Raw genomic sequence first — 25,909 nt, 5'->3', positions numbered from 1 at the left:
CGCAAAAGAGCTTATGTGAAAGTAAACGCAAGATATCGTAAGCAGAAAAGTAGGATGAAGCAGACGCTAAATTTTATAGCCGCTAGCATTGAGCTTTCTTTTGGGCAAACAGCCGCCTGCTCCGCGAAGCGCTGCATCACAGCCGTACTCGAAGAGCGAAGAGCGAAACATAAAGGCGCACGCCGCACTATCTTTTTGCCATCTTCGTTATCGAGGAGAGCGAAAAAGAGGGAGGCCTCACACCCTCTCACAGTATACCCTGGCAACCCGAGTGCGGCGAGGCATGCGTGCGATAACAGCGCCGCGATAACGGCGAGCAGCTGCTCCGCGATAGTTCGGAGCGGCCTGGGATTTTTTTACCCCCCCCTGTACGTCCTATGTTCTTATATATTCAGCAAATTTGTCGTTTCAAACGTGAGAACTGAGCATTTTAATATCTTGATAATGTGATCACCCAGAAATTATTTTCTTTTCATCGCTTCAACTGCAATTTGGCATGACGAGCCGTGCCGGGCTCGGTCCTGTAGAGTTGGGCCCGGGCCGGGCTCGGGCTCAAAATTTCGACCCGTGCACACTTCTGTATCAAACTGCTCCAGACGTCCTGTGCCTGCCAAGGGTGCACGCAAAAGAAAGAAAGAAAGAAAGAAAGAAAGAAAGAAAGAAAGAAAGAAAGAAAGAAAGAAAGAAAGAAAGAAAGAAAGAAAGTTAACGATAACAGCAAAGTAGACTGCAACCGTCGTTGATTGGAGTACCCAGCTTAGTTAGTCGTTCCGACAAGGTATATGTACAATGGTAGCGAAGGTTCCATAGGCTCCCATTGGTCCAAAAAATGGCGGCTCATGGGCACCGCCATATTGGGGGGCAACTACGTATGAGTGACGTTGAATGACGTCACGCATACGTATGTTTTTAGCGCGAATTTTAAAGTGGTCTTTTTAAAGAACCCGCCTTTTCAAGCCGGTATCTCATGAAGGTTGCCTTTCAGTGCGCACCAACCTTTTCCAGTCAAATGTGCTCGAGTTCCTGCTAGTTATGGCCTTGGTAATGTGCAATTCGGAACCCAATGAAAGTTACTGGCAAAGAAGGCAGCATAGAAAGGCAGCAACACTTTCAGACGCTGGCTTATCTTGGCTGGCTAAGAATGCAATCATGCATGATTCGTAGGGGAAACCTTTGTGGAAATACTGGTGCTACTACTTTTGAGTACAAGGTATGATGCACAAAGCACAGGCTCAAGTGCACAGTTTGCAATACAGTGTACGGCAAGTATGGTTTTCATATTCATGCTTTATTACAGCAACCAAACAAATACAGTGATAAAGCACACCAACAAAAAATACACCTCACAGGCAGCTCAAGCAGTAGTTTCTTTAAGCTGGCTATTCATCTTAATGGTCACAGTGCGGATAGAAAAAAGCCCTGCAGTTCCACGAACGTTGCCAGGTAGGAAATTGAAAAGCATAGAAGACAGTGCTGCTTCAATTGAGGCAAACATGACATGACATAAGTAGGCGCATCAACACGGGTAGCAGCTTTTTTGACGACAGATACGCAGACGGTTCGAAGTGCTTGAAAAAAAAAAACCCGCAAGTCTCGCAGCTGCCATGGTGTCTTCTTCTCCAGGCTGACGTTGTGGTAGCACCCACGCTCACGCTCGGCACCTGGACGTGATGCAACGTGCACGTTATTCACAATTGCGCCGTAAGGAATACTGCATACTCCAAACGCCAATGCGTCATTATTCCTGTCAATGCTAACTGCAGTACATTATATTTCCATTATATCTGAACTATGGTAGTAAATGCTCGCCCCAAGCTCTCAGCGCCTAAGAGTGCGGTTACGTACGCTCGTCCTCATGGCATGCGGGTAGCTATACTTTTCTATGGTTAAGATTGACGAGAATGAAGTGCGTTTAAAGTTACCCTAACGGTCATGCATATGCAGGATAGCAATAAGAAGACAGGCAGTAACTCCTGAGTGAATTCAGTTAAAGCACCCTCAAGGCCGGCATATACACGTGGCTGAATTTTGATACTACCAGTTGCGAGGGTCAAATTGGCTTCGCGGTGTTGGAAAACTATACAGTGTTGTGCTCAGACTTGTCAGGCAGCACAATTGGTTTTAAATTGGCCTTCCGGTCAGTGGCATGCGCGTGGTTGCTCCTGAGAGCCCGGTATCAAGTTAACGCTGGTGATAGCCGGCTGCATGAAACTCACCATAAATCAGACAAATGGTGGGCCTGGGGGGCCTCCTTCGCACAGCTCAGCACTTAAAGTGTGTGCCCTGTAGTGTATTACATAAATATCACCGAAAAAATGAAGCCACGTGCGCACGAACTGGTTACAGAAACAGAAGCCCAAACAAACAGAAACAGAAGAAACAGCCCAACGAAAGCATTCGGAGCATACCTAGAGCAGACGCCTTGTAGCAGACGACACTGACAACAGCTCACCTGTGAAAGTCCAGCGGGAAGCGGTGTAGCTTGACACCGACGCCACTGTCCATGCTGTCGCAATGTGCCACGGCGCATCGTTTCTTCACACGCCGCAAGCTCATCTTGAAATAAAGCGCTAAGCGCTTCAAAAGAACAGCGCGAAGCGTGCAAAGACGGAAAAAGACTTCGCACTGGCCGCACGTCGAAGGAAACGACAAAAACCGAGAAAACTGCCGCAGCGGTGCGGCGGGGTGCAAATTTTACAAAACGGTGACAGAGACGCGACGCGCAAGGACGACGAAAACTTCGCAAAAGGGGCATTTCGAGACTGGCGATAAGAAACCGCTTCGTGAGCTCCCGCGGCCACTGTGGCTGGGTGCCGAAACAAGGCCTGCAAAGTCAAGCTGCAAATGCACCGCACACTCATCAACAGGGGGCGTAACAAGAACGTTGCAAAAAATTAAAAATGGGGAGTAATATTTTGCTGAAATAGTTTACCTATTTTATAAAACGTGGCATTAAAATGTGTATTTCTTTATGTTGTTTTATAGCGTTTTTATTTGTGCTTTTGAATTTCATTATCTAAGTGTTTTGGCCCCCCCAAAGTGGCTGTGCTGCTGTCGCGCTGGACCGTTTTTGGGCCCAGCCTTCGCTACCATTCTGGTAACGAGTTTTCCTGTGTCTCTGAATTTGTGCATTTAGTTCACGGCTGAAGACACCACTAATGATGACACCACTCAGTCGTCGAGGGATTCAGCTTCTCGCTGCTGCCGTTGCAGGTTGGGGTAGCTGCCGAGCGTATGACCATTTTTCGGCTAAGAGTCACGTGCATGCGGCGACTTTATTACCACAGACCCCTTCGAGCATACCGGTTGAGCCTGTAACGGGCGCCAGCCGTCAAATGCAGATTATGCGCTTCGGTTTTCCTGGCACCGACTCCATCCGTTTTTTAGACGACTACGTTCTGTCGTACGATCGCAGAAACAGAACTGCGCATTGGGTCTTTGAACACCTTACCAAGGAGACCGTACAGAGGAACGATGAAGTAGACCGGAACAAGTGCGATTTTCACGAAGATTTGCAGATACATCCATATTTTCGGTCCCAAAACTCTGATTACAAGGGAAGTGGCTTTGACCGCGGTCACTTGGCTGCCGCCGGAAACCACAGAAAATGTCAAAGCGATGTGGATCAAACCTTCCTCCTTAGCAATATGGCTCCCCAGGCAAGTTGCTTTCTTTGTATTATGAAAGTAATTTTAAAATGTGAGATATCAGCTTCGGATTAACGTTTGCCTGAATGTCGGATAGAACCTTGGGCTTGTTCACGGTTGTGCTACGCAAGTGCAAATATATACGAGTTCTGAAATGTTAATGGTTCACGCTTTGAATGTATGCAAACACGCGTGCACGGCTACTCTTTTCTGTTAAGGAAAAAAAAAAAAACTATGGCTTACAGTCGGAGATTACTCTACAAACTATATATAAAAGCAACATGCATGTGAGAATAAAACTAAAAATTTGTATCTATTGTGTTCAATATTATAATGAGTTAACAGTGATGCATTTTTCAATATTTAGCAAGAGCTTTGAGCCCCAAAGTACTGCTAGTAGCAGACCTGGTATGTTATTATCAGCAGAATATTTAATCAGTGGGTGAGTATTTTGCCGCATTTTTTCAAAGTGGCAGCTTCCTGCACTGAATTTTTTTGTATTCACTCTCCCATGCTTGTTCATATTTGATCCACACTATGTGATTAATAAAAATGAAATGGAAATATTTGAGTGAGCTGAACAAGCAAAAGGATAACAGTTGTCACAGTTATCCATAAAAACTGCCACCTGATCACTTTAGCTTTAAAGACAGCCACAGTCACAATAACAGTGCCTTTCATTCCTGCTGTCCAGCACAACTGAAGTGCTGCTAGAAAAATCAATTTGAGTGCCAAAAGGCCTTGCATTCTTTCTTTCTTTATTTTGTGCCATCAACCGAAGCAAGCCATAATGTTATTTTGCCATTTTCATAAAGATATAAAGCTTGTAAAGTCAAAAGGTAAGCAAGACATTTGTTTGCTATTTCAGCAGCACGCACTGTGCTCTCGGTGGGAAAGGAGAACCACTTCTCTGGCAACTGTCTCACTTTATGTAATCAAGGCTATGGTGGCAACACTCATGTTTGGAAAGATCAAAAGTGGCACTGAGAAGGTGCTCCAATTTTCTTTTAAGAACTCTTTTAGAAACTTTTCATAGGCCCACTTGTACTGAAACCTAGTTGTGAAGTCAACTTGATCTAATTTGTCATGAAGTTAAAATTGCTCAACCTCTACAGCTAGCTCCAATGGTTACTGCTCATCAGTCATGGGGTTAAAAAGCGAAATATAAAATTATAAGTGATAGAAAATTGGTTTGCTTTACCACCTCATCGAAATGTGGCCACCATAGATTGGATTCGATCACATGGCTTCACTCAGAGCTGCAGGGTGCCTTAGCCACTGTACCACTGTGGCAAATAAGGAAACAGTTTGTCTTCAGCCTGACATTAAAATTGCATGTGGGATAGTTACTTTGGTCCTCACAGAAACTACGTTATTACTCAAAGGCAGTAAAAAACACTCCAATAGGAGCTCTTAGACCAAGTAGGGCATGGAGATATTTGTTACTCTACAGGCTCTGCTGGGACGCGGTAGTCCAAGTACCATGAGGTCACAAACAGTGCTTCATAAAATTTGCCAAACATTTTTTGTGGCTGGAACTGACACATCATGTACTGGGGTTGCTGTAGCAGTTGAGTAGGCCAAGGTCCCAGGTAGCACATAATGTTGGTTCCCAGTGCAATAAATGTACCCCGTGGGCAGTTGGATCTGGGGCAGCCCTTAGAAAGTCTGTATTTGCTCTCCGCAAGAATGAGTGGGCCAGCCCATGTTGGGATTCCCCATGATCAATCCTCCCATACCCATACTGGTATTATTGCAAAGGCTGACCAAGCCCACAACTAGCCTGCATCAATTCCCCGCTTTCTTTGTGAGGGTAGACCTAAACATAAATGTGAGCTGTATACAGGAAAAACCGAGGCATGCCCAAACGGGGCTGGCCAAGAAAAATCATCGTTGGCTCTGCATCAGGCACAGTGGGGCTGGAAATTTGGCACACCTGCATGTTGCCTGCTCGGCCTCTTATTGGCTTCATTAAGGACAGATTGAACATGGCCGTGAGCTTTATGTGGAAAAAATCTTGGCAGGCGAAAGTAGAGCTACCGATGCAATGTCACTGTTCAGCTTGTATTGGCCTTACCGTGGATGAACAAGCCAGCATCCTACTATGTATGCATTCTTTTAATTAGTTTACTTTGGTTAGTTTATGGGGTTTAACATCCCAAAGCCACTGAGGCTATGAGAGATGCCATAGTGGAGGGCTCCAGGGATTTTGACCACCTGGGGTTCCTTAACTTGCACTGACATTGAACAGCACGTGCCGGCTCAGTTTTCACCTCCATCGAAAAGCAGCCGCTACAGCCGAGATTCGATCCCACATCCTTGGATGCAACAATCAAGCGCCTTAACCACTGTACCACCGTGGCAGGGCACATTCTTTTAATTAGCCGGCCTGCATTATTTGTGTGTGTGAGTAATTATTAGAAGTGATTCATATTAAAATTTTGACCTTATTAACTTTGCCGTGGCTTCTGCTGTAGGGGTAACATTAAGAGATAGGAAGCGTACAGAGTGGGTCAGAGTGGGTCAGAGAAATAACTCAAGTTACTGACATTCTAGTGGAAATTAAGAAGAAGAAATGGGCATGGGCAGGACATGTAGTGCGAAGAAAGGATAACCGATGGTCACTTAGGGTAACAAACTGGATTCCAAGGAAAGGAAAGCGTAGCAGGGGGCGGCAGAAAGTTAGGTGGGCAGATGAGGTTAAGAAGTTCGCAGGGGTCAAGTGGATGCAGCTAGCACAGAACCGGGTTAAGTGGAGAAATATGGGAGAGGCCTTCGCCCTGCAGTGGGTATAGTCAGGCTGATGACAATGATGATGCAGACATTCACCAGCTGACCCAATAACAGCTCTTGCCAAAGCTTATTTACTCCATTACCTAAAATTGTGGTTTTAGCTAATATCACAGTCATGTAAATTTCACAGTGATTGCAGCACATATAGGACACATAGGAATAACTGTGCCACTTTTACCAGGATGCACTAGACCATGTGTAACTTTTTCATAACATGGGGTACCTTAAGTGGCACCCATGGGCTGCCCATATTAGGACTAACATTGTCAACTTTGTGGCTTGCCTGCAATAAAGGGGGGGGGGGGGGGGGGGGTAGTGCAGGCAGCTTACATTGCCCTGACACAGGACCTACTGGGGAACATCTTGCTGATTAATAAATAAGACATGGGCTACCTACTTTTGCCTAATATTTGCACAGTAAAAAGAGGTTTGACCTTTTTATTGTAAAAAAGGCCCTAGAGTGCCAGGTGTCTGATGACAACCTTGCTGCATGGCAAGGCAACTGCTCTAGTCATCTCCAAAGTAGCACAAGTACTTATAGAAAGCAGTGTACATATTCAAAACTTTTATACAAACAGAAAAGCAAACAAAGCTTAACGATTCCTTAGTTTTGATGCTCAAAGCATTTTTTTAGTCTGAGCAATTATTCTGACTCAAAACAAATTGTCTCGCATAGCGACTTGCCACAGTGGCTCGGAGGCTGTGACATTATGTTGCTGATTATGAGTTCATGAGCTTGACACCAGCTGCAGAAGCTCGTTTTCAATAGAGACAACGAGCAAACACCACAGTGCACTAAAGTTTCAATGCATGTTGAAATCAGTCCAGAATTTCTCACCCCGGTATGTCTCATAGCACAACTGAACCTCCTTTTGAATTTTGAAGCAAAACATTAAATCTCATTTCTGAAAAGCCACAATTTCACCCCAAGAGCCCATTCCAAAAGTCATTCCTATTTTCAACTGCGACATGCATTTGTATTTCTATATAGATCCCTGAAAGTAAAGGCCTTTGTGTATTTATATTTATATATGCCACAGCTATGAAGACTAGCTAAACCTCTAAGCATGCCTTGCATGCATGGAGGTTTATGAGGTGTATGGAGGTGTATGAAGCAAGAGTTGTAACAAATTTTTCCCTGTCAGGTTGGCAAAGGATTCAACAGAGATGCCTGGAACAGGCTAGAGAAGCATGTCCGAGGCATGGCAAAGCGCTACAAGAATGTCTACGTCTGTACTGGACCCCTCTACCTCCCAAGGTTGTATTAGACATTGCTTTTACTTTTTTTTCCTCCACAAATTGCACACAATGAGCAAAGGTAAAAGCACCTCATCAAAAGCATCAATACTGTCACAACATGCATTAGCTTGCATACTGAGCAAACTACTTCCGAGAGGTACAAGCAGCAAAATTTCAACTGCAGTCTCCTCTTAAGAGTACCACGAATGCAGTGCCTCATGAATGTCACTGCAAAAATGATTACTTTACATCACTATTTTATGTGATTTCAATTTATTAAGCAGTGAGACGTAGTACACCTGATGGCAGAGGAGAAGGAGTTTATTTAAACATGCCTTTCTTTACACTATGATTTAAAAAAAGGACAGAGGTGGGCTTGAGCTATAATTCTCTGAGCTATTATGGGGTGGAGGAGAGGGAAAGAAAGCAGATTATGGTGGGCGACGGCACAGAAAAGAGGTGCAAATGTATGCAAGCATGCCGTCTGCACTCCTGATCATAACCACAAGCCAAGATCTGGATTGCTTCGGAGTCACAGAACACCCAAACCACTGATATAAATTCCTAAGCCTCCGATCAGTGCGTAGTGCAAGGTCCTCTAGCAAACTCATTGATTGATTGATTGATTTATAGGAAGGGAAAGGCACGGTAACTGTCTAACTTGTTCTCTGTGGACACCTCAACTCCGCCGTAAGGGAAGAGAGGAAGGTGGGAGTGAAAGTGGAAAAAGAGAAAGAGAAGCCGTAGTGGAGGGCTACGGAGTAATTTCGACCACCTGGGGATCTTGAACGTGTGCTGACATCGCTCAGCACACGGACGCCTCTTCGTTTCGCCTCCATCGAAATGCAGCCGCCGAGGTCGGGTTCAAACCTGGGTACTCCGGCACAGTAGTCGGGCATCTTACCACTGCACCACCCCGGCGGGGCGGTCCTCTAGCAAAAGTCCATGTTGCCAATATGCTCCAGGGGATCAAGCAATGCTCATCTATTGCACATACATGGGTAGACTAAGCAGTCCAATGCTGCAAGGTCATCGGTCCTAAATCCTAAGGTGCGCAGGATTAGTTGCCATTATGACAGCAGGGCATGAAAATGCAGATATTATCTAGGAGAGTAGTGAGAAATGCCGAGTAGGACGTCTGGCGCTTTAGGGAGACTGAGAGATAAGTTTTAAGAACGTAAGGAGAGGGTGACCATCTATTCTTTGAGGTCGTACAATCTATGTCATTTCCATTATCCCAGACAAGAAACGAGCAAACACCGTAGTAGAAAATGACTTTTCCAGAGCACCATCTTGCTTGCTCTACATCTTGATTCAAGGTGGCAACGTCCTTGAGCATGTGTTAATGCTATACAGAGCTTTTTTTTTATATATATAAGTTTTGCACTTCTAACAAAGGGAAGGATATCGTAGTAGAGGGTTCACAAAATTTCAAGCATCTAGGGTTAACCCCAACTTGTTGGCTGAACCCATGTGGTTTAAATTTCTGAAGCCCTCAAATACAGCATCCCAACCTTCATTTCGAAACATTAAAGCCTGAATGGCTTTACAAAAGCATATTTCTTCTTTGCTTCTGAGCATGTCACTATCCTGGAAAGCACTTTGATTCGAGGAAACTCGTAAAATTCTTGTGTGCTACAAACCATGAAACAAGATTGTCCACTGTTTGCAGACTGGAAAGTGATGGAAAGAAATATGTAAAATATCAAGTCATTGGTGCCAACCACGTGGCTGTACCAACACATTTCTTCAAGGTTGTGGTGGCAGAAACAGAGAATTCAGAGTTCGACTTGGAAGCATACGTGTTGCCTAACGCTGTCATACCTGATGACACAAAACTTCGATCCTTCCTGGTAAGCTGCGAAGTCATACTTTTTATGTTGGTGCATTTCAGTTGAACTTCCAGATGGCACTGAAATATTTGATGTCAAAATATTTCAGAAACTGTTATACAGTCATGCCCCGTTAATATGACCCCCATTAAAATGGACGACCCGAATTATGGACAGTTTCATTAGAACTTCCTGCTGGGCGAGTTGGTAGTTCATCTTGAAGTAGGGATTTTTTAGCGCAAACAAAGACAGACAAGAAAGGCGAGACGTACACACACAAGCGCTAGTGTGTGTACGTCTCGCCTTTCTTGTCTGTCTTTGTTTGCGCTAAAAAACCCCTACATCAATATGGACAGTTTTTCTGGGGACGAAACCTTTTCAATGTATTTATGCTTCGTTAATATGGAAACTCGTTGTCTGGACAATGGACAGGGGAAGAATGCACACGGCCCACTTGGGCCCATGTATATTTGTCTCGTTAATATGGACAGTGCTTGAAAAAAAGCAGAGTCCGAACGCAAGTTAAAGAAGGGTGCTCCGCCCGCGATTCTACGTGACAGCCGATATGGCAGGATGCCTGAGCGAGTCCTGTGGGATTGGAAAGAACCAAAGTGGTCGTGTCACCATTATTGGGGGGGGGGGGGGGGGGGCAAGAGCGTAGAGTAACATACACAGTAAACCGAGGGTCAGCATAAGAAAGACTCCAAAAGGGGGGAACCAGGAGATCTCTGGGTGCAGCGGAAGTGCCACCGCAGTCAGGAAAACAGCAACATGTGGTCGCAATAAACTCTGCTGTGGTTGCAATGAACAGAGAGGCCGGTAAAAGCGTAGGAAAGAAATGACAGGAAGAAAGACAAGTGCCTACAGTGGCAGTGGGAACTGAAGTTTTCTTTCCCAAAGCACAATGTGTGTTCTGGACGCGCTTCCCTCTCATGCTCCTGGTTTTCGTCCCTGTTGTGCTGCCAAACTGCCACATTTTGCACACCAGGCGGTCCGCATATCGGCTTCGCTTTTAAGTCAATGATGCGGCCTTGACAAGGTCTGAGCTCTTCATAGTCAGCTAGCCGTCGTTCTAAACTGTACTTCAGCTTGCAGCGTTTTTTTTTTTTTTAGGAACACATAGAAACGGCGCCAAGAAGATGGGATGTTCGATAGCCCTCTGCATAGCAGCTTGCCAACTTGACTCCCTTGCTTCCTTATGGAAACTGTGCAAGGCAAAAAAAGAATCAGGACGGAAAGGCAGAAAGGTTAACTAGGCTAAAAAGTGCAAAGCATCAGGAGCCTGTAACCCTCAACTTGAGTCTGGCTTTTGGCATGACGGGAGTTAAACGCAAAAGAACAGAGCTGAACGTAGGCGCAAAAAAATTGTTGAGTACAAGCGGCAAAAGCCATCTCAGTCAATCCAAGTCGTGAGGAGCTAGTTTCGACAGCTCAGCTGTTTTCTCGCTTCAGGAGAATCTCAAGCAGCTGCTTTGCTCAGTGACGAGGTCATTTTGGAAGTGGCGGTGAGCAGAGAATCGCAGGCTGATTCATCGGCCAGTGAGGAGTTTGTGCTCGAAAATTCGACCAACACAAAGCCCACCATCACGGGTGTCGTGGTATGCGAGTCTCTTCAGACTGCACTACAATTTTTCGAAGACAACAATGACAGGGATAATGCACTCAAAATTGCCGATGCTCTGTGAAATTTTGAGTCCAGTGCACATTGTTATGTACAAAAGCAGTCATTAATTACAATTCTTTTTTTCTCAATAAAATCCTTTTTGTTTTTATTCATGACTCGTTATTATGGATGACTCGTTTTATGGACAGTTTTGGTCGGAAACCACAGTGTCCATATTAACGAGGCACTACTTGCCTCATGCATGCATATATCACTGAGGCATTTTGACACAGAATTATGCGCTACCACAGTCTGCTGCCCGGAAGTGACAGGGAGGTGAAGTTAATTCTCTGTGCAAAAAAGGCTGCTGTAGTATGGGTTGTCCAAGAGGTAAACTTAAAAAGAATGCTGTTTTAGAATTATATTTTACAGACTACCACCCTGAGCTCTCATTAGTCACCCTTTCTTCATATGAAACTCGCTACAGTAAAGGCATCGGACATGTATTTCAAAGCCCTTCACATAAAATATGACATCTTGGTCGTTGGACAAATTCGTCACTGTCATGCAACACTCATAAATAGCAGCACTGACTAGGGAATCCCTGTTGTATTCATTGGGAGACTATGCACCATTCCCTATACATGTGTGTTAGAGAGAGAGAGTGACACATTTATCATTATTGTGATGTAAAAAAACCAAAGTGCTGTTATGCAATACTGCAGTGTATTTATTTCCAGAGAACTTTGTTCTGAATAATAACTATACTCGCCTGCGAGTTGTGTACTTCTAGTGCAATTCGTTTTATAATATACTATATCATGCTGTGTTAAGAGTTAGCACATACTTCATTACTAATGCAATCTTACAAGCTTGAAGAAATGTTTTTACAAGCATTGGTATTGATAGATGAGGATGACATTTCACTTTTCAGTAGTAATATTCATCAGCCATGCAAATTTCAGTGAAAAAATAAGGTAAGCTACAATTTTCTGGGAGTAAAAGAAGGCACTACAGCAGAATATTTATTTGGAGTTTAACATATCCTAGCAACGTAGGCTATCAGGATGCCATAGTGGAATGCTCCGGGTCAATTTTGACCTCGTAGGGTACTTTAACGTGCATAGGCATTACAGTAAGGATTGAACTCATGTTCTCTTGCACAGCTGTCTTTCACTCGCAATTTTGAATGGACCTGAAAGTTATTTGGACCAGTTACTGTGGCAAAACCTCTGCAAGTCTGTGGCATCCGACGCTTGTTAGTTTGGAGTCCAGAGCTCAAGCCAGCCAATTCTGACAGCCTCTTGACTACATACCATGTCACAATATAACCAGCACAGAAAGCAATCGTCCTGATAGCCTCTCTGAAATGCACGCAAAGGTAGACATGGCTATGTTCAAAGGGCCCAGTCATTGAAGTGTGTGCCGCTTGATATTTTTTTTTTAACTTTGAGTTTAGGTTCAGACTGCTATGGTGGCTGCAATGGCAGCTTGTTTGTGCATCAATCAGCCGAGTAGTTTTGCGGTTTCGGTCGTCTAGTTTCAGACGCCAATTGGCCTAGGTCAGCAGAATCACTCATCAGTTGACTCTCTCGAGTTCACTCAAGCTCATATTCACACCATGATCCGAGTCATGAGTGAGTCCTGGCTCACAACCATCCCATGAACGGCTGTGAGCGAGTCATTTATGTTCCGATCTGATACAAGTCTCGAGCAAGTCCGCACTCTCGCTCGGCTCGCGAGTCTAAAACACACAGCGCAGCGAATGAAGGACAAGTGAGTAGATGGAAACTGCGCTGTTCCCGTCTACTCGCTTGTCCTTCATCCGGTGCGCTGTGTTGCACCAACTAGCTTAACTCTCTATTTTATTGCGAGTCTAGATTTGCATTCACATTGTGATCTAAGTCATGAGTCTGGTTTGAGGCTTAAATCATTATCTGTGGTTTTGTGACAGTGGTGTGCATTTTTCTTTCCCTCATTTGCTGACAGTGGAGTGCAAGCAAAATTTATTGCCGTGATCTAGAACACTTAAGGGCAAGGAGGCTTGGGAATGGCCCTGGGCGACTGAAGAAATTCCTGTGGAAAGTTTTCCTGCATGCACTCCCTGGCCTCATTTGTGTATTTTGCATACAATGAATGTCGCCGCCATTACACAGGCTTTCCTGGCTCTTTGGTTAGCCTACAATATTAAACTTTGTAATTGTGTTTGATAAGGTAAAAACCTTTTGTGACATGCCACCCACATGTTGAAAAGTTGAAAAATGATCAGCCACACTGCTTGAAGCACATAAAATGTAGACACCCATGCAAAGATAACTGTCTTCATTGGTGCCACTTTGGCTAAAGAAACCACTTGGCTGAATGATGAGCCTAAGTGCGTGTCGAGTCGAAACGAGCTAGAGTTCAAATGAGTCATGAGTCAAGATGAACGAGTGAGCCTGAATGAGCGAGTCCAGATGAGTTGGGGGTCAAAATGAGTGAGCCCAGAAAACCACTTGGCTGTATGATGAGCCTAAGTGCGTGTCGAGTCGAAACGAGCTAGAGTCCAAATGAATCATAAGTCAAGATGAACGAGTGAGCCTGAATGAGCGAGTCCAGATGAGTTGGGGGTCAAAATGAGTGAGCCCAGATGGATTGAGAGTTGTAACGAGTGGTTGACTCCAAATAAGTAGCAAGTTGGAATGAGTTTTGGTTTTAGTTCACGATCCCAAGTGAGAACTCTTGATTTTGTCAAGGTATGATAATTAGCGCATCACTGGTCATTTTTCTATAAGGTTTCTCACAGTTTGCCATGCTGATGCACTGCCTTCTCTTCTGTCTTTGTCGTTCTTCCTGCATGCTGATGCTAATCACACACTGTTCAGTGCGCGGCAGAGCCACTTGATTCGTGAAGAGGCTGCACAGTGTCGCACTGTGAACGGCCTTTAGTGGAGCAGTTGTGTGCCGACAATTCCATCAGCATACAGTAAAACGTTTGACCCAGCTGCAAGAAAAATTGTCATTGCCAAGCTGATTCCATCTCAAGAATAGACAACTATCGTGCAAAATTCTACCACATAAATTGATGGGGTTTGTACATTTTTGGCATTTCTGTAGGGCGATTTGTTAACTTAACATTTTTTGCCGATTTCGTGAAGTGCGAATTAACGAGGCTTTACATTGTATTGTCGCATAATGACAACCTGTAAACCGTACTTATTAGCACACTGTTTATTATAATTACATGCTATCTTTTCTGCTCGGAACAAGTACACAGTACGACTCGGGTTAAATCCCAGCCACTGCAGTCACGTCTCGACGAGGTAGGCAACACGCAAAACCTGGCCTGTGTCCTGTATGGTGTCGGTTCACGTTAAAACCCCAGGATGTTCCAAGTTAATCCTATCAATCCTCATAGTCTCTGTCGCTTCTAGACGTTCAACCCCCCAAATTGCAATTTGCCAGTTTTGAAGCAGTCCTTTCCAAAAACAGCAGATACATGTGAAATCTTACCAAAAAAAAGCATGTGATTGATATCCCCGACACACTTGTAAACCTAGAGTGTTGCATTTCTACTATTGCAGCTGGGGTAAGTGAAGTTTACTGTTATAGTCTGTGCCACAGCAGCTTGCACGAGACTGCCGCTACCAAAATTGGTTTTGGGGGGAGGGACATGAGGCACTTGTGGTGTGCCAGGGCATGAAGATCGCAGCCACATTAATTATGGGAGTAGAGGAACCTTGGCAGTGAAGGAGTGTTCAGGCTATGGCTGTGCTGCTGAACGTCGAGTATTCTGATATGAAGGAGCACTGAACAAGGGTAAATGGGGTACGCCTCAGTTCGCAGGTCGAGCCTTCAGAGTCACGCAAGGAGCAGTGTTGCTGTTTTCAATGCACACGCTGCACTGCATGATAGAAACGCCGCATGTCTGGGCAGTGAAAAATGTCAGCATCTTTGTGGTCTGTATATTTTAAAAACATTACTGGTCACTTGTACAATACCCTGCCGAGTACCCCTGCAATTGTTTACAGGACATTTCATTTTATTCTATTTTATTTTTTTTTTATGTCTGCATGAAAATGGCACACATGCTACAAAACTGTTTTGAGCACTGTGCAATTTATTTACTAAGTTCATTACTTGGCATAATAAAGCACTGTCAGGAGTAGCACACTTACTGAAAAAGCTGCAAATCATAGCAGATCTATAGCAATGGTCAAAGCAACCTCTAGGGCGGTGTCATTTGCGGCTGCACAAATATAATTCAGTAATAGACATATTTTCTTTACTAACCATTAAAATTAAATCTAACTGCACAAAATTGTTAAGTTTCTTCTGCTGATTTCAGATACGCAGTTATTTTCCCTGTAGCTCAATTAGTTCCCAAGATACTAGAAAAATCTAATATCCCAAATAGAAAACAAATTGCACACCAGACACTGATTTTTAATGCATAATTAGATACCATAAAGTGTAGGAAATGTAATGTTGGAAGCAGTTTTTAAATTAAGCTACTATTAAAGATTTAGAAGCCTACTGTACTTGGTGCTCCCAGCATGGTGATCGGTCAAGCCAGAAAAAAAATTTACAGATAAAAATGAGAAAACTGCTTTCAACATTGCATCCTTTATACTTCCAGCTTCACATTGCAAAAAAAAAAAAAAAAAAAAGTTATAGCTTTAGCTTTATTATGGCTTCGGCCACAGCAGCCTCAACAGTAAACAGTGAGGTGTGCGACTGTTTGGAAGCAAATGCTGATATCAGAATGGAGGCTCTCATTGCTGTTCTGCATTTGCCACACAAGCATCGTTCCAGGAGCCACATGTCTGAAAGGTGCTCTAATATGGGCAGCAAGGCTTCACAAACAAGGGGAGGCAGGTGGCGGGGAATGCCTTGGTGTAGGCTCACTTCTGGCTTTTTCTCAGAACCGTACCCATGCTTTTTACTTAACATGATTCATGCAATCCTCTTTTTCAATGGGTATGTAACCATACACCTGTTGTTCTTGCAAGGCATGTCCTACTGTCCCCGTCGCAATGCATAGTGGTGTACCACAGGTTGTGGCACTCGAGCAACTGCTTAAAAAAGGAGTAACGCTGCTTCGACCTTCATTTCTCCTGCCTTCTTTGTTGTGTTCTTTTGGCATGCACGGCTGGTAACCCGTTTCATGGGATGAGTCGCCCTCTTTTGGGTCTGACTCGTATGCAGCACAGTAGCTGGTTAGTACTATGTAGTCCAGCACCAAACCGCTAAACAATTCAATTACCGTGCCAATACCAGTTCGGTCATTCCAGCTCCTATAGGTGGCGCAGCGGCAGCACGACATGGCAGATGAGTCTGTGTTAGCGCATGTTTTGACAAGCGGGCCTGCTTCTTGATGTTATGGCGTCGTTTGTGTGAGATTTGGCATTTAGATAAGCAGCACCAAGTCATATCAGTCATAAATGTGGAGCTATCTATGAGTTCGGCTACACTAATTTCAAAATAAATGTTCATTGATACGAGTGCGCATGGAATCGCTAGGTCACAAGTGAAAACTCGGTCAGTATTGCCACAATGTATCAAACATGCTGCATTGAAGGGCGACCAACTCTTTAAGCGGCAGTTTTTCGGATATTCACCTTTTATTTTATGGCATGTTTCAGCCCGGCCATTGAGTGTATATATTGTTTACGTGCTCATATACCCAATATATAACAGCGTGTTTGTCTTCAGCATACATCATGAGGCAGTCTAAGAGGCAAATGTATGCTACTGTTTGAAGCAGTAGCCAGAGGGCCATTTGAGTTTAATGAAACAGCTGAAATTAATGCTCGAGGTGTGTTCTTTGCACTGCCGGAAGAAAAGCGCATGATCAAGTGGGAAGAAGACATCTGTCAAAAAATCAAACCCATTGCTCACCCCATCCAAAAAAATGAAAATACAACTGAAAAATGTGCACATTTCATATGTCGGCGCGGTATGGCCAGGAAGCGACGCTGACAAGTCTTATCCTTCATTTTGACTTTTTTTCAATTAACCTCGTGATGATGAATCAGTTGCATGTACTCACCTATGGGGCTGAAACATGGAGGCTAACCAAGAGGGTTCTTTTTAAGTTGAGGACAACGCAGAGGGCTATGGAACGAAAAATGGTAGGGGTAAGATTGATAGGAAGCGTGCAGAGTGGGTCAGAGAAATAACCCAAGTTACTGACATTCTAGTGGAAATCAAGAAGAAATGGGCATGGGCAGGGTATGTATTGCAAATAGGGGGCAACCGATGGTCGTTTAGGGTAATAAACTGGATTCCAAGGGAAGGAAAGCATAGCAGGGGGTAGCAGAAAGTTAGGTGGGCGGATCTGAGGGATAGGTGGGGTCTGTGAATTCTGAAAACGAGACGGTTGATGGAATTTCAACACCTGCAGTGCGAAGTTCGTCAATGAGCTGCTCACTGCTCGACAACTGCGCGGCGACGCTCTCCTCGTCCGAGGCAGCCAACTCGTCATTCAGCACCAATCCCGCGTGGCAGAATCAATTGCGCAGCATTGTGGGTGCCACCGACTTCCACACGTCGGCGAGCATACTAAGTGCTCCAAGCAAATCGACAGAGTAGGTTTTCCCACTGTCGAGCCACACCACCACCACCAATCACTGGATCACAACACCGACTCCGTTGAGTGCCTTCTCACTGCCGCGTTGCACGAAAAAAAACTCCTTATAAAATCTGGAAACAACTTCTTGAAGAACTGAAGCAGATTCAATTAAATGCAAGCCACAGTAGCGACATAATGTAGTTCTCGCATTAGCGCAACCACGGCTAGGCCTACTAGCTATGCTCGGCAATGCACGTGAAACGCACGGCAAACACACAAAGGAACAGGCAGTCGACGCGATCAAGCGATCCCTATTCTCCGGCAGCGAGCAGCGACGTTGTTCCAGAAGCGAAAGCTGCCAGGGAAATAATATAGCCTTGATATAACATCGGTTTAGCTGAGGAGTGGCACGCAAGGCTGGCACCGGTTTCGAGGCTATCGAAGGAAAAAGTAAACAAGAGTGTCCGAAATTTCGAGCCGCGTAATACGTTGACTTTATAAGGTATGACCTGGGGCCGGGAAAAAGTCCGAATAATCAAGCATGTCTGAAAAATTAGATGTCTGAAAAATCAGTCAACTGTATAGCCTTTCAAAAAGAAGTCAAAAAGCGCTACCATGTTGGACACTAGGTTGTGCTCGCAGCACAGGAAAAGCTGGCAGTCAAGCTGCCCCATGCCTGTCCCACAGCTCAGAAAACCAGTTCCTTTAAGGATTGTGACGAGGTCTATAACATGAAACTACTGTCGTCGCATGTCATGTGAGCAAAGAATAAGAAGCATCGGAGAAAGTTGCTACATACGTGCGTAAAGTGGAGAGACAATGCAAAGCGCTATTATTATTTTTCTGTATAAAAAATGTGCCTGATAAAATTGCTCGGGCAAGATGGCAAGCATATTAGGCAGGGTATCCTATGCATATCTAGGAAACATCCATTTCTTGATCAGAAAAAGCTTGCGTGGTGTACTATCGCGCTCGATATGACTTGCAAACAGTGAGCATATGGCCGCAGCATTTTCCGGAAGCATAGTGGGGCCGAAATGCAGCACGCCTGAATACTAAGTGGAAAGCATTCGCAGCCAGGTGTATCCCCCATGTCACCTGCTCAACAAAATCTGAGCTCATAACTTATCACAGGAGTCGGCGCGTTTAGCCTTGCAGAGGCAGAATTTCATGCTATGGCCGACAGTTTTATCAGGGAAATCAGGTCAACAAAATGAACGACGCAAAGTCAAGTGCGACATGAGCCTAGCATTCGACATACAAAGCGCTTGCAATGCGATTATGTCACTGCCAAGAGCACGGGAGAAGGCAGAGTGCCGGAACAGCAAAATTCTTTCTCTTTCGTTTTCAATTGAGTCTCTTGTCTCTACCACCATGCTTACAAGAACCGCTCCCACCACACTGCATGGGGTTGCAAGTCGTATTGAGCGGGATAGTACTTCTCATGTGTGAGGAATATAAGGAAGTGAGTGGCACAGGATGAAGACAGGGTGTGCGTGGTGCCTTTGCCATTGGGACAGAATGACATCAGATAACTGATTGCACAACTCTTCATTCGACTGCCTGAAAAGTGGGTGTAGTAGCAATCTATTCTGCACTGAGAGGTATTATGTTGCATCACATTTCGATATGTTAGTGGTTACAGTTTGGTTCAGAGAAATAGCAAGCTGTCCGGTTTGGATACAGGTATGCATTAAAGCTTCGTCACACTTTGTCAAGCTCACAAGCATGGCGATTTACTCAATCCTGTGGCCAGCTGGCAAAGCTGGCTGCACAAACTGAGGGTACAAAACCATGCTTGCTTTATTTGCAAGATAAGGCGAGGCATATCTGGGTACTTTTTACACGAACTTGTTGCGCCCCCAGTCTGTGGGGCAACAGAGCTTTTGTGCTCATTTGCATGTGCTTATGACATAGTAGTCTGACACCAACTCTGTGCATGTCTTGGCACCACACGATGCCATATAGCAAATGAGTTCTATACACTGCTTATGTTTCGTTTGACTGCCCAAGCATATAAATTTCTTTTGCTTTGCCAGGTCCCTGTGGACACTATTGAAAGGGCCTCAGGGCTGCTACTTTTTGACAAGATAAATAAGTTCCGCCATGTCAACAGGAAATTATGACTGTACATATATATAGTGGCAAATGTACATCTTCAAGCCATCTTCATCACAAGAGAAAGAGCTGCTGCCTCAGGACGTATCCACGCCACTGTCACTACTTTGTGCCACTGCAATCTTGGGCCGCAGAGTTGACAGGGAGATGAGAATGGCCTCCTGCCAAGTCGAAAGAAAAAAAATGTGCCAGAAGAAACATGAGCGTTTTGCTTACAAACATACCAGATAGCAGCAATGTACAAACCTTTCATCAATAAATAACCTAATAGCTGCATATACAAATATGTCCCAGTGTCTTTATGTGCCTTCATATATATTAAATTTAGCTACAAGAAAAAAATGTTTTGTACCTAGCCAATGTGCATGTGCCAAACAGTTCTGTGACATACTCTTTCAGCACTGACTGTCATCAGTCAGACATTTATGATGATCAGATCTCTATGGCTGACAAACAAGGCTCATATTCTAACTTGGGTGCCTATGAGAATTGAATCCCAGTAGTACTACTGACCATCTAGGTGAAGTGCCACAGGCAATTGTGGCATTCAGTTACTGTCAAAATCAGCAGTCAAAATGCAAAGTGTGCATTGCTACCCAAACATGCTTGAAGTGGCAACTCTGTTCTCCTCCGATATGGCATAAAGATCCAAAGTGACTTAAAATATCTCAGTTGCACCACTTCCAGAACAGTTGCTCATTCATTAGACCATGACAAAGGCACACCACCTCAGTAGCACACAGACTGTAAAAGAAGTGGTTGCAAAGTTTCTCGATACAAACTGCACAGAGCTGTGAAAATATATCATCTGAAATCCACATCATTCAAAACAAACAAACTTTGTGAGCAGAAGCATGAAAAATTCACACAGATCTGTGTATGACTGATGCTTGAGGGTACAATTCTTATCACACCTTATCACCTCCAGTTACACAGGAAAATGTTTGAAACACCTGAAGCTGCATATTGTAAACAAGGCACTTCAGCCAGAGAATCTGACAACTACATATCAACTTGGACCGTACCGTTAAGATTTTACTGTAGTAGCATGCTTCCAAACGTATTTTAGCAGGTGGCATCATCGCCCTTGACTGTACTGTGCCTTTAGTTTGAAAAAGTGATTTACATAACTGCAGCCAAGATATGGGAACATTTTGAGGTTGTAGTAATGAACACTTCAGATTAGTTGCATACCTCTGTTCGTATTGTCCGAGATCCTTGATTAGGGCATGTGTTGAGGTAGTGGCTGAACAAATATGCAGGGTCATCAACATCTAGAGCTTCATCTGCTTCAAGGGCTGCTTCCAAACCCTTCAGTCCTCCAAATACAACAAGTGCATGCTGAAAGCTGGAAAGGACAGAGAGATGTGCCATTACTTAAAGAAACCACACTTAACACAGCCTGTAAGGAATGTCTCTAATGCAGGCTAAAAGAAAAATTATATGTGCGTGTGCGTGCACCAGCATACACACACATATGGTAAAGTGTTTTATGCGAACACTTACATGTAACTTTGTGTTCAACCCATTCCTAACAAAATCACAGCAAACATGCATATCACGTCCACAGCTAACATTACAGTGCATGCTGCATGCTCTGCTGTGTTAGTGTATACTCAGCTGTTCCCGGATTAAAAATATAGAGGGGGTGTGTGTGTGTGTGTGTGTGTGTGGAGGGAAGGGGGGGTGATTTCTTACACTGCTCACAGATCGTTACTTTCAACCCAGAAAGAGATGCTATACACAATACTGAAGTGGTAAATACATTCCTGTGATGTTTTCTGCTGTGATTGCGTAGGCAAATGAAGCTGCAGTATCTTTGTAGCCACTTATCGAAGCCTTCATTGCTACAAGTTAAGACTGAATCGCCTCTAGAAGTTTTATTTATATGCTCCTGTAGGGAATTTATGGGGTCGCAACGGAGCCCCAGAACAAGTGGACCAGCGTGGCAGGCTTCTCAAATCGAACAGCCCATGCCATGCGTGCACATCGAGCGTGTGCCGTTAAACTTTTTCTTCTTTCGCCAGCTGGGAACACTGATCTTAGCACCTCCGCTTTACAGCGTCACTGTGCGCTACAGGGCCCTCTGCCCAGATGTAACGGCGAAATATATACGCTGACGGGGCAGGGATGAGGGTGTCTCGGCGGCACGCATGTCGGCAGATAAGCCAGCAACATCCAAGGGGAGCTCCTGAGGAAGTGTCTCCATTATGTGGGTTTAAAACGATCCAAGGAGACTACATGACCATTCAGCAGGATAGTCGCCAACTTTGTCGTCTTGTTGAGGACGCAGTACGGGCCGTCGTATGAGGGAGTAAGAGGCGCCTTTACAGCGGCTTGCTTTAGAAAAGCATGCGTCAAGGACGCAAAGTCTGGGTGCACAAAAACCTGATGATCAGATGATCCAGGCGGGACTGGGCGCAGGTGTTGAATGCAGTCCTGAAGGCATTGAAGATACTGCAGAGGCTGGGACGAGGGAGCCGAAAGAACGAACAAGTCTCCGGAAAGCCGCAGGAGTGCACAAGTTCGACCGCCGAACAGCAAAAGTCACGACGAAGAATGGCGTGTAGGCCAAGAAGCACCATATGAAGGTGGCCAACCCAATGCTCGCGATCCAGGCGAGCAGTGCCAGCAGTTTTGAGCTGACGATGGAGCCGCTCGACCATGCTGTTAGCACAGGGATGGTATGCTGTGATACGGCAGTGTTTAATGCCGAGTAGACAGGTGAGGGAAGTGAAGAGGGTGCATTTGAACTGGCGGCCACAATCTGTGGTAACAAAGCTGGGGCAGCCGAAGCGGAAAACCCATGCTGAAATAAAGGCTTCAACAACTGTTTCCGCAGTAATGTCCGGAATCGGCACCGCTTCGGGCCAACGAGTGAAGCGGTCGATCATCGTCAGAATGTACCAGCAGCCAAGAGAGGGAGGTAGAGGTCTAAGCAAGTCAAGATGAACAAGGTCAAAGCGACAACCAGGTGGCAGGAAAGACTGGGGTGGAGTCTTTGTATGGTGGGTCACTTTGGTGGACTGGCAAGCAAGGCACGAGCGAGCCCACTGGCGAACGTCGGTGTTAATGTTCGGCCAAACGTACTGCTCGGTAACGAGGCACAGTGTGGCTCTGATGCTAGGATGGCAGATGTCGTGAAGTGAATAGAAAATGGCACGATGAAAGGCCTCCGGGATGAATGGACATGTTAGAGCCGATGACATGTTGCACCAGAGCAATCTGAGCACTAGCGGATGAGGCACGAGCTGCAGACAGAGGACACGGGGGTGGTCACACAGAGCTTGAAGCTCAGGGTCCTCTAGCTGCGCCTGGGCCAGACATTCTCAGTCCACAGCAGATGTAGACACGCCGATGGAGGTAATGCATGAAAGTGCATCGGCTGCCTCGTTGTCGATGCCTCTGACGTGCCGGATATCTGTTGTGAACTCCAATATGCAGGCCAGCTGACGAAGTTTCCGGACGACGTACTTGGAAGAATTCGTACGGAACACATACATCAGAGGCCTATGATCCCTTAGAACGTAAAATGGCTGGCCCTCCAAGAAGTGGCGGTAATGATGGATGGTGAAGTAGATGGCAAGCAGCTCACGCCCAAATACATTGTAGTGAGTCTCGGCAGGTTGGAGCTTCTAAGAAAAGAAACCCAGTGGCTACCACTCGGAGTCGATTTTCTGCTGGAGAACACCACCAATGGCCACGCTGGAAGCATCCACCACGATACGAGTGGGCGCGGAAGTCCTAGGGTGGATGAGAAGGATCAAATTGGAGAGGTCTTGTTTTGCAGCTGTGAAAGCAGCCTGAGCTTCGAGAGACCAGGAAATCGCAGAAGAGGAGGATTTGGTTATGTGAAGAAGGTCGGTCAGGGGGTGAAGAACCTAGGTGCAGTGTGGGATAAAGCGCCGGGAAAAATTCACTAAGCCCAGGAACTCGCGGAGCTTGCGCAGGGTAATGGGTGCTAGGAAGTCTTTAACAATTTGGACGTGAGAAGGCAATAGACGAATTCCCTGCTCTAAGATGTGTTGGCCCAGGAACTCGAGCTCAGAAAAGCCGGAGACACATTTTTGCTTTGACGACCAAGCCAAGTTCTTGGAGGCATTGAAAGAGCTTCAGGAGGTGACACTCGTGATCTCGTGGAATATGACTAGCGACGAGGATGTCGTCGATGTAGGCAAACACAGCCGGGAGTCCGCGCGTCACTTCAGCAATGAATCTTTGGAAAGCAAGGGCATGAGCACATACTCAAACAGGCCGAAAAGTGTAGTGATGGCCGTCTTCGGGCTATCGGCCAGTTTGAATCAACAGGGATTCGATGGTACGCTTTGACAAGGGTCACTTTACTAAAGGTCTTGCATCCTTTAAGATGTCCAGTGGTCAGTGAAGTCTTGGATGTGTGGAAGGGGATAGCTGTCATGGACCATGTGTGTTGCCACACGGACGCCAGTCACCCAGTTCATGGGTACCAGATGGAGTGGTGAGGCCCAAGTGCTGGATGAAGGGCGAATAATACCCAGCTGGAGCATGTGGTCGAACTCCCGTTTATCAATCACCAGATGCTCACCGAAGAGGCGGTGCGGACGAACTGCGACGGGTGGACCACACGTAACAATGTGGTGGGTTATACCATGCTTAGGTGGCTGGTGGAGATTACAAGGCCTCGCGACCTCGAGAAAGACTGCAAGGACTTGGGCGTATGTGCATGACGGGACCAGCATGCGGATGCCAACGGAAGCGACAGCCGATATAATGCCAGTGATGGAAAGGCACATCGTGCTGTCGATGAGACGATGGCGACGCACGCTGATGTCCAGATCAAAATGCTTCAGGAAGTCGGATCTGATGAGTTAGTGGACGTCAGCGACGATGCCCATCGAGAAAGAGAGTAACAACTTTATTTGTCCCAGATGTTGTGAATTAGGGCAGGTGGGTCCTGTGTGGCCCCCAGGTGGTGGTGACATCCTGGGCCCATCGAAACGTGTGCTGCAGGCCAAGGTCCAAAGTGAGAGACCGGAGACCATCCGTGGTGATGGAGGTTGAGTTGGCCGCACGAAAGTCCAGGTGACTTAGAAGTACGCTCAGCCTTGGAGGACGACAGTACACCGACTTCGGCACCAATGTCGACGACGAAGCACAGGCCGTCAGTGACCTCACAGCGCATTTCCCGACCAGTTGCATGGTGGAGCGTATTAGCGGGCATGGTGTTGAAAAGTTCAGTGATACCAGCAAATACGCTGACTGTGAGGAATGAAAGAGCTCGAACCTTTCGGCGAAGACGAAAGGCGACGAGGACTTGAGGAGAAGCCGTGCTGGGCATGAGAGGACGACTGAAGGGCGTCGAGAGAAGCGGCCAGCTGGTCGATCCGGGTCTCTAATCGTGAAATGATGGAGGACTTTGGTAGAGAGGAGAGAGCGGTGACGGAAGGAGAAGTCGTGTCATGGACTCTCAGCTAGCTGGGCAAAGTGGTCAAGAGTCAAGTCCCCCCACAGCAGCCAAGATGAGGCGGGTGGACTGAGGCAAGCGCTGCAGGAAGAGCTCTCTCAACAGTGCACCGTTCAAGTCAGCGTTGCTTCTGCCCGGGAGCTACAAGGGGTGGTGGTCTCCAAACTCTTCGCAGGTGAGCAGCTGCTGGAGGCGCGCAGTCTCAGACGCCGTGGCGCGGTCCAGAATGCACTGCTTAAGTCGCTGGTACGGAGTACTGCACAAGGGTGTAATGATGACATCCGCCACCTCAGGAGGCAGGTTGGAAAGCCCCACAAGTGGCGACAGCGGTGGGCGACATCGGAGCGAGCCGCGGCGAATGGTGCTCACGTTCCATTTTCAATCCGATTGCGCGCTCTTTGTAAGCTGCCACGACAAAAAGGTCGAGCATTCGCTTATTGCTACTGCCTCAAATAGCGACGATGAATAAAGAGCCAAACTAGTCTGTCCGAATGACTGCTTCGCTTAACTTTCACAGCCATGCAAAACCGCTCGTTTGCAAAAACGACACCTGCTCGCGTCTAGGTGATGCCAAAAAAAATGAGCCTTGCCTTCAGCCAAGAAACTAGCTCCACAGTATTACTCGCACCAAATTTGGTCCAAAAAATTAACTTTTGGACACAGGGTCTGAAATATTGGTCA

At 45.8% G+C, this 25,909-nt stretch overlaps 2 protein-coding genes and 1 long non-coding RNA gene across 3 annotated transcripts in view; 1 reads left to right on the top strand and 2 right to left on the bottom strand.

The window, feature by feature from the left end:
• Nucleotides 1–1,569: 1,569 nt before the first annotated feature.
• Nucleotides 1,570–2,899, bottom strand: LOC146202438 (uncharacterized). Its single transcript, XR_014703710.1, has 2 exons — nt 2,217–2,899; nt 1,570–1,661 (listed from the first exon to the last, which is right to left on the bottom strand). It is a non-coding gene; the product is annotated as an uncharacterized LOC146202438 (long non-coding RNA).
• Nucleotides 2,900–4,482: 1,583 nt separating this feature from the next.
• Nucleotides 4,483–20,071, top strand: LOC146202437 (endonuclease G, mitochondrial-like). The gene is made up of 4 exons (XM_084588190.1): nt 4,483–4,638; nt 7,586–7,698; nt 9,352–9,532; nt 19,707–20,071. The coding sequence occupies exons 1-4, from the start codon at nt 4,591–4,593 to the stop codon at nt 19,791–19,793; spliced, it is 429 nt and encodes a 142-aa protein (XP_084444316.1). The 5' UTR covers nt 4,483–4,590; the 3' UTR covers nt 19,794–20,071.
• LOC146202436 (28S rRNA (uridine-N(3))-methyltransferase) overlaps nt 19,808–25,909 on the bottom strand; it is a 32,776-nt gene continuing 26,674 nt past the window's right edge. The window contains exons 7-8 of the mRNA XM_084588189.1: nt 20,980–21,133; nt 19,808–19,946 (exon numbers count right to left, since the gene is read on the bottom strand). Of these exons, the coding sequence (XP_084444315.1) occupies nt 19,863–19,946; nt 20,980–21,133 (238 nt within the window). The 3' untranslated portion in view covers nt 19,808–19,862. The remainder of the gene's footprint in view (nt 19,947–20,979; nt 21,134–25,909) is intronic.

This window comes from Amblyomma maculatum, chromosome 1 (genome assembly GCF_055883805.1).
Source record: "Amblyomma maculatum isolate TAMU_Amacu chromosome 1, ASM5588380v1, whole genome shotgun sequence".
NCBI lineage: Eukaryota > Metazoa > Arthropoda > Arachnida > Ixodida > Ixodidae > Amblyomma > Amblyomma maculatum.
The sequence above is the reverse complement of the archived record's forward strand: the minus strand, read 5'-3'. Positions and strand labels throughout refer to the sequence as shown.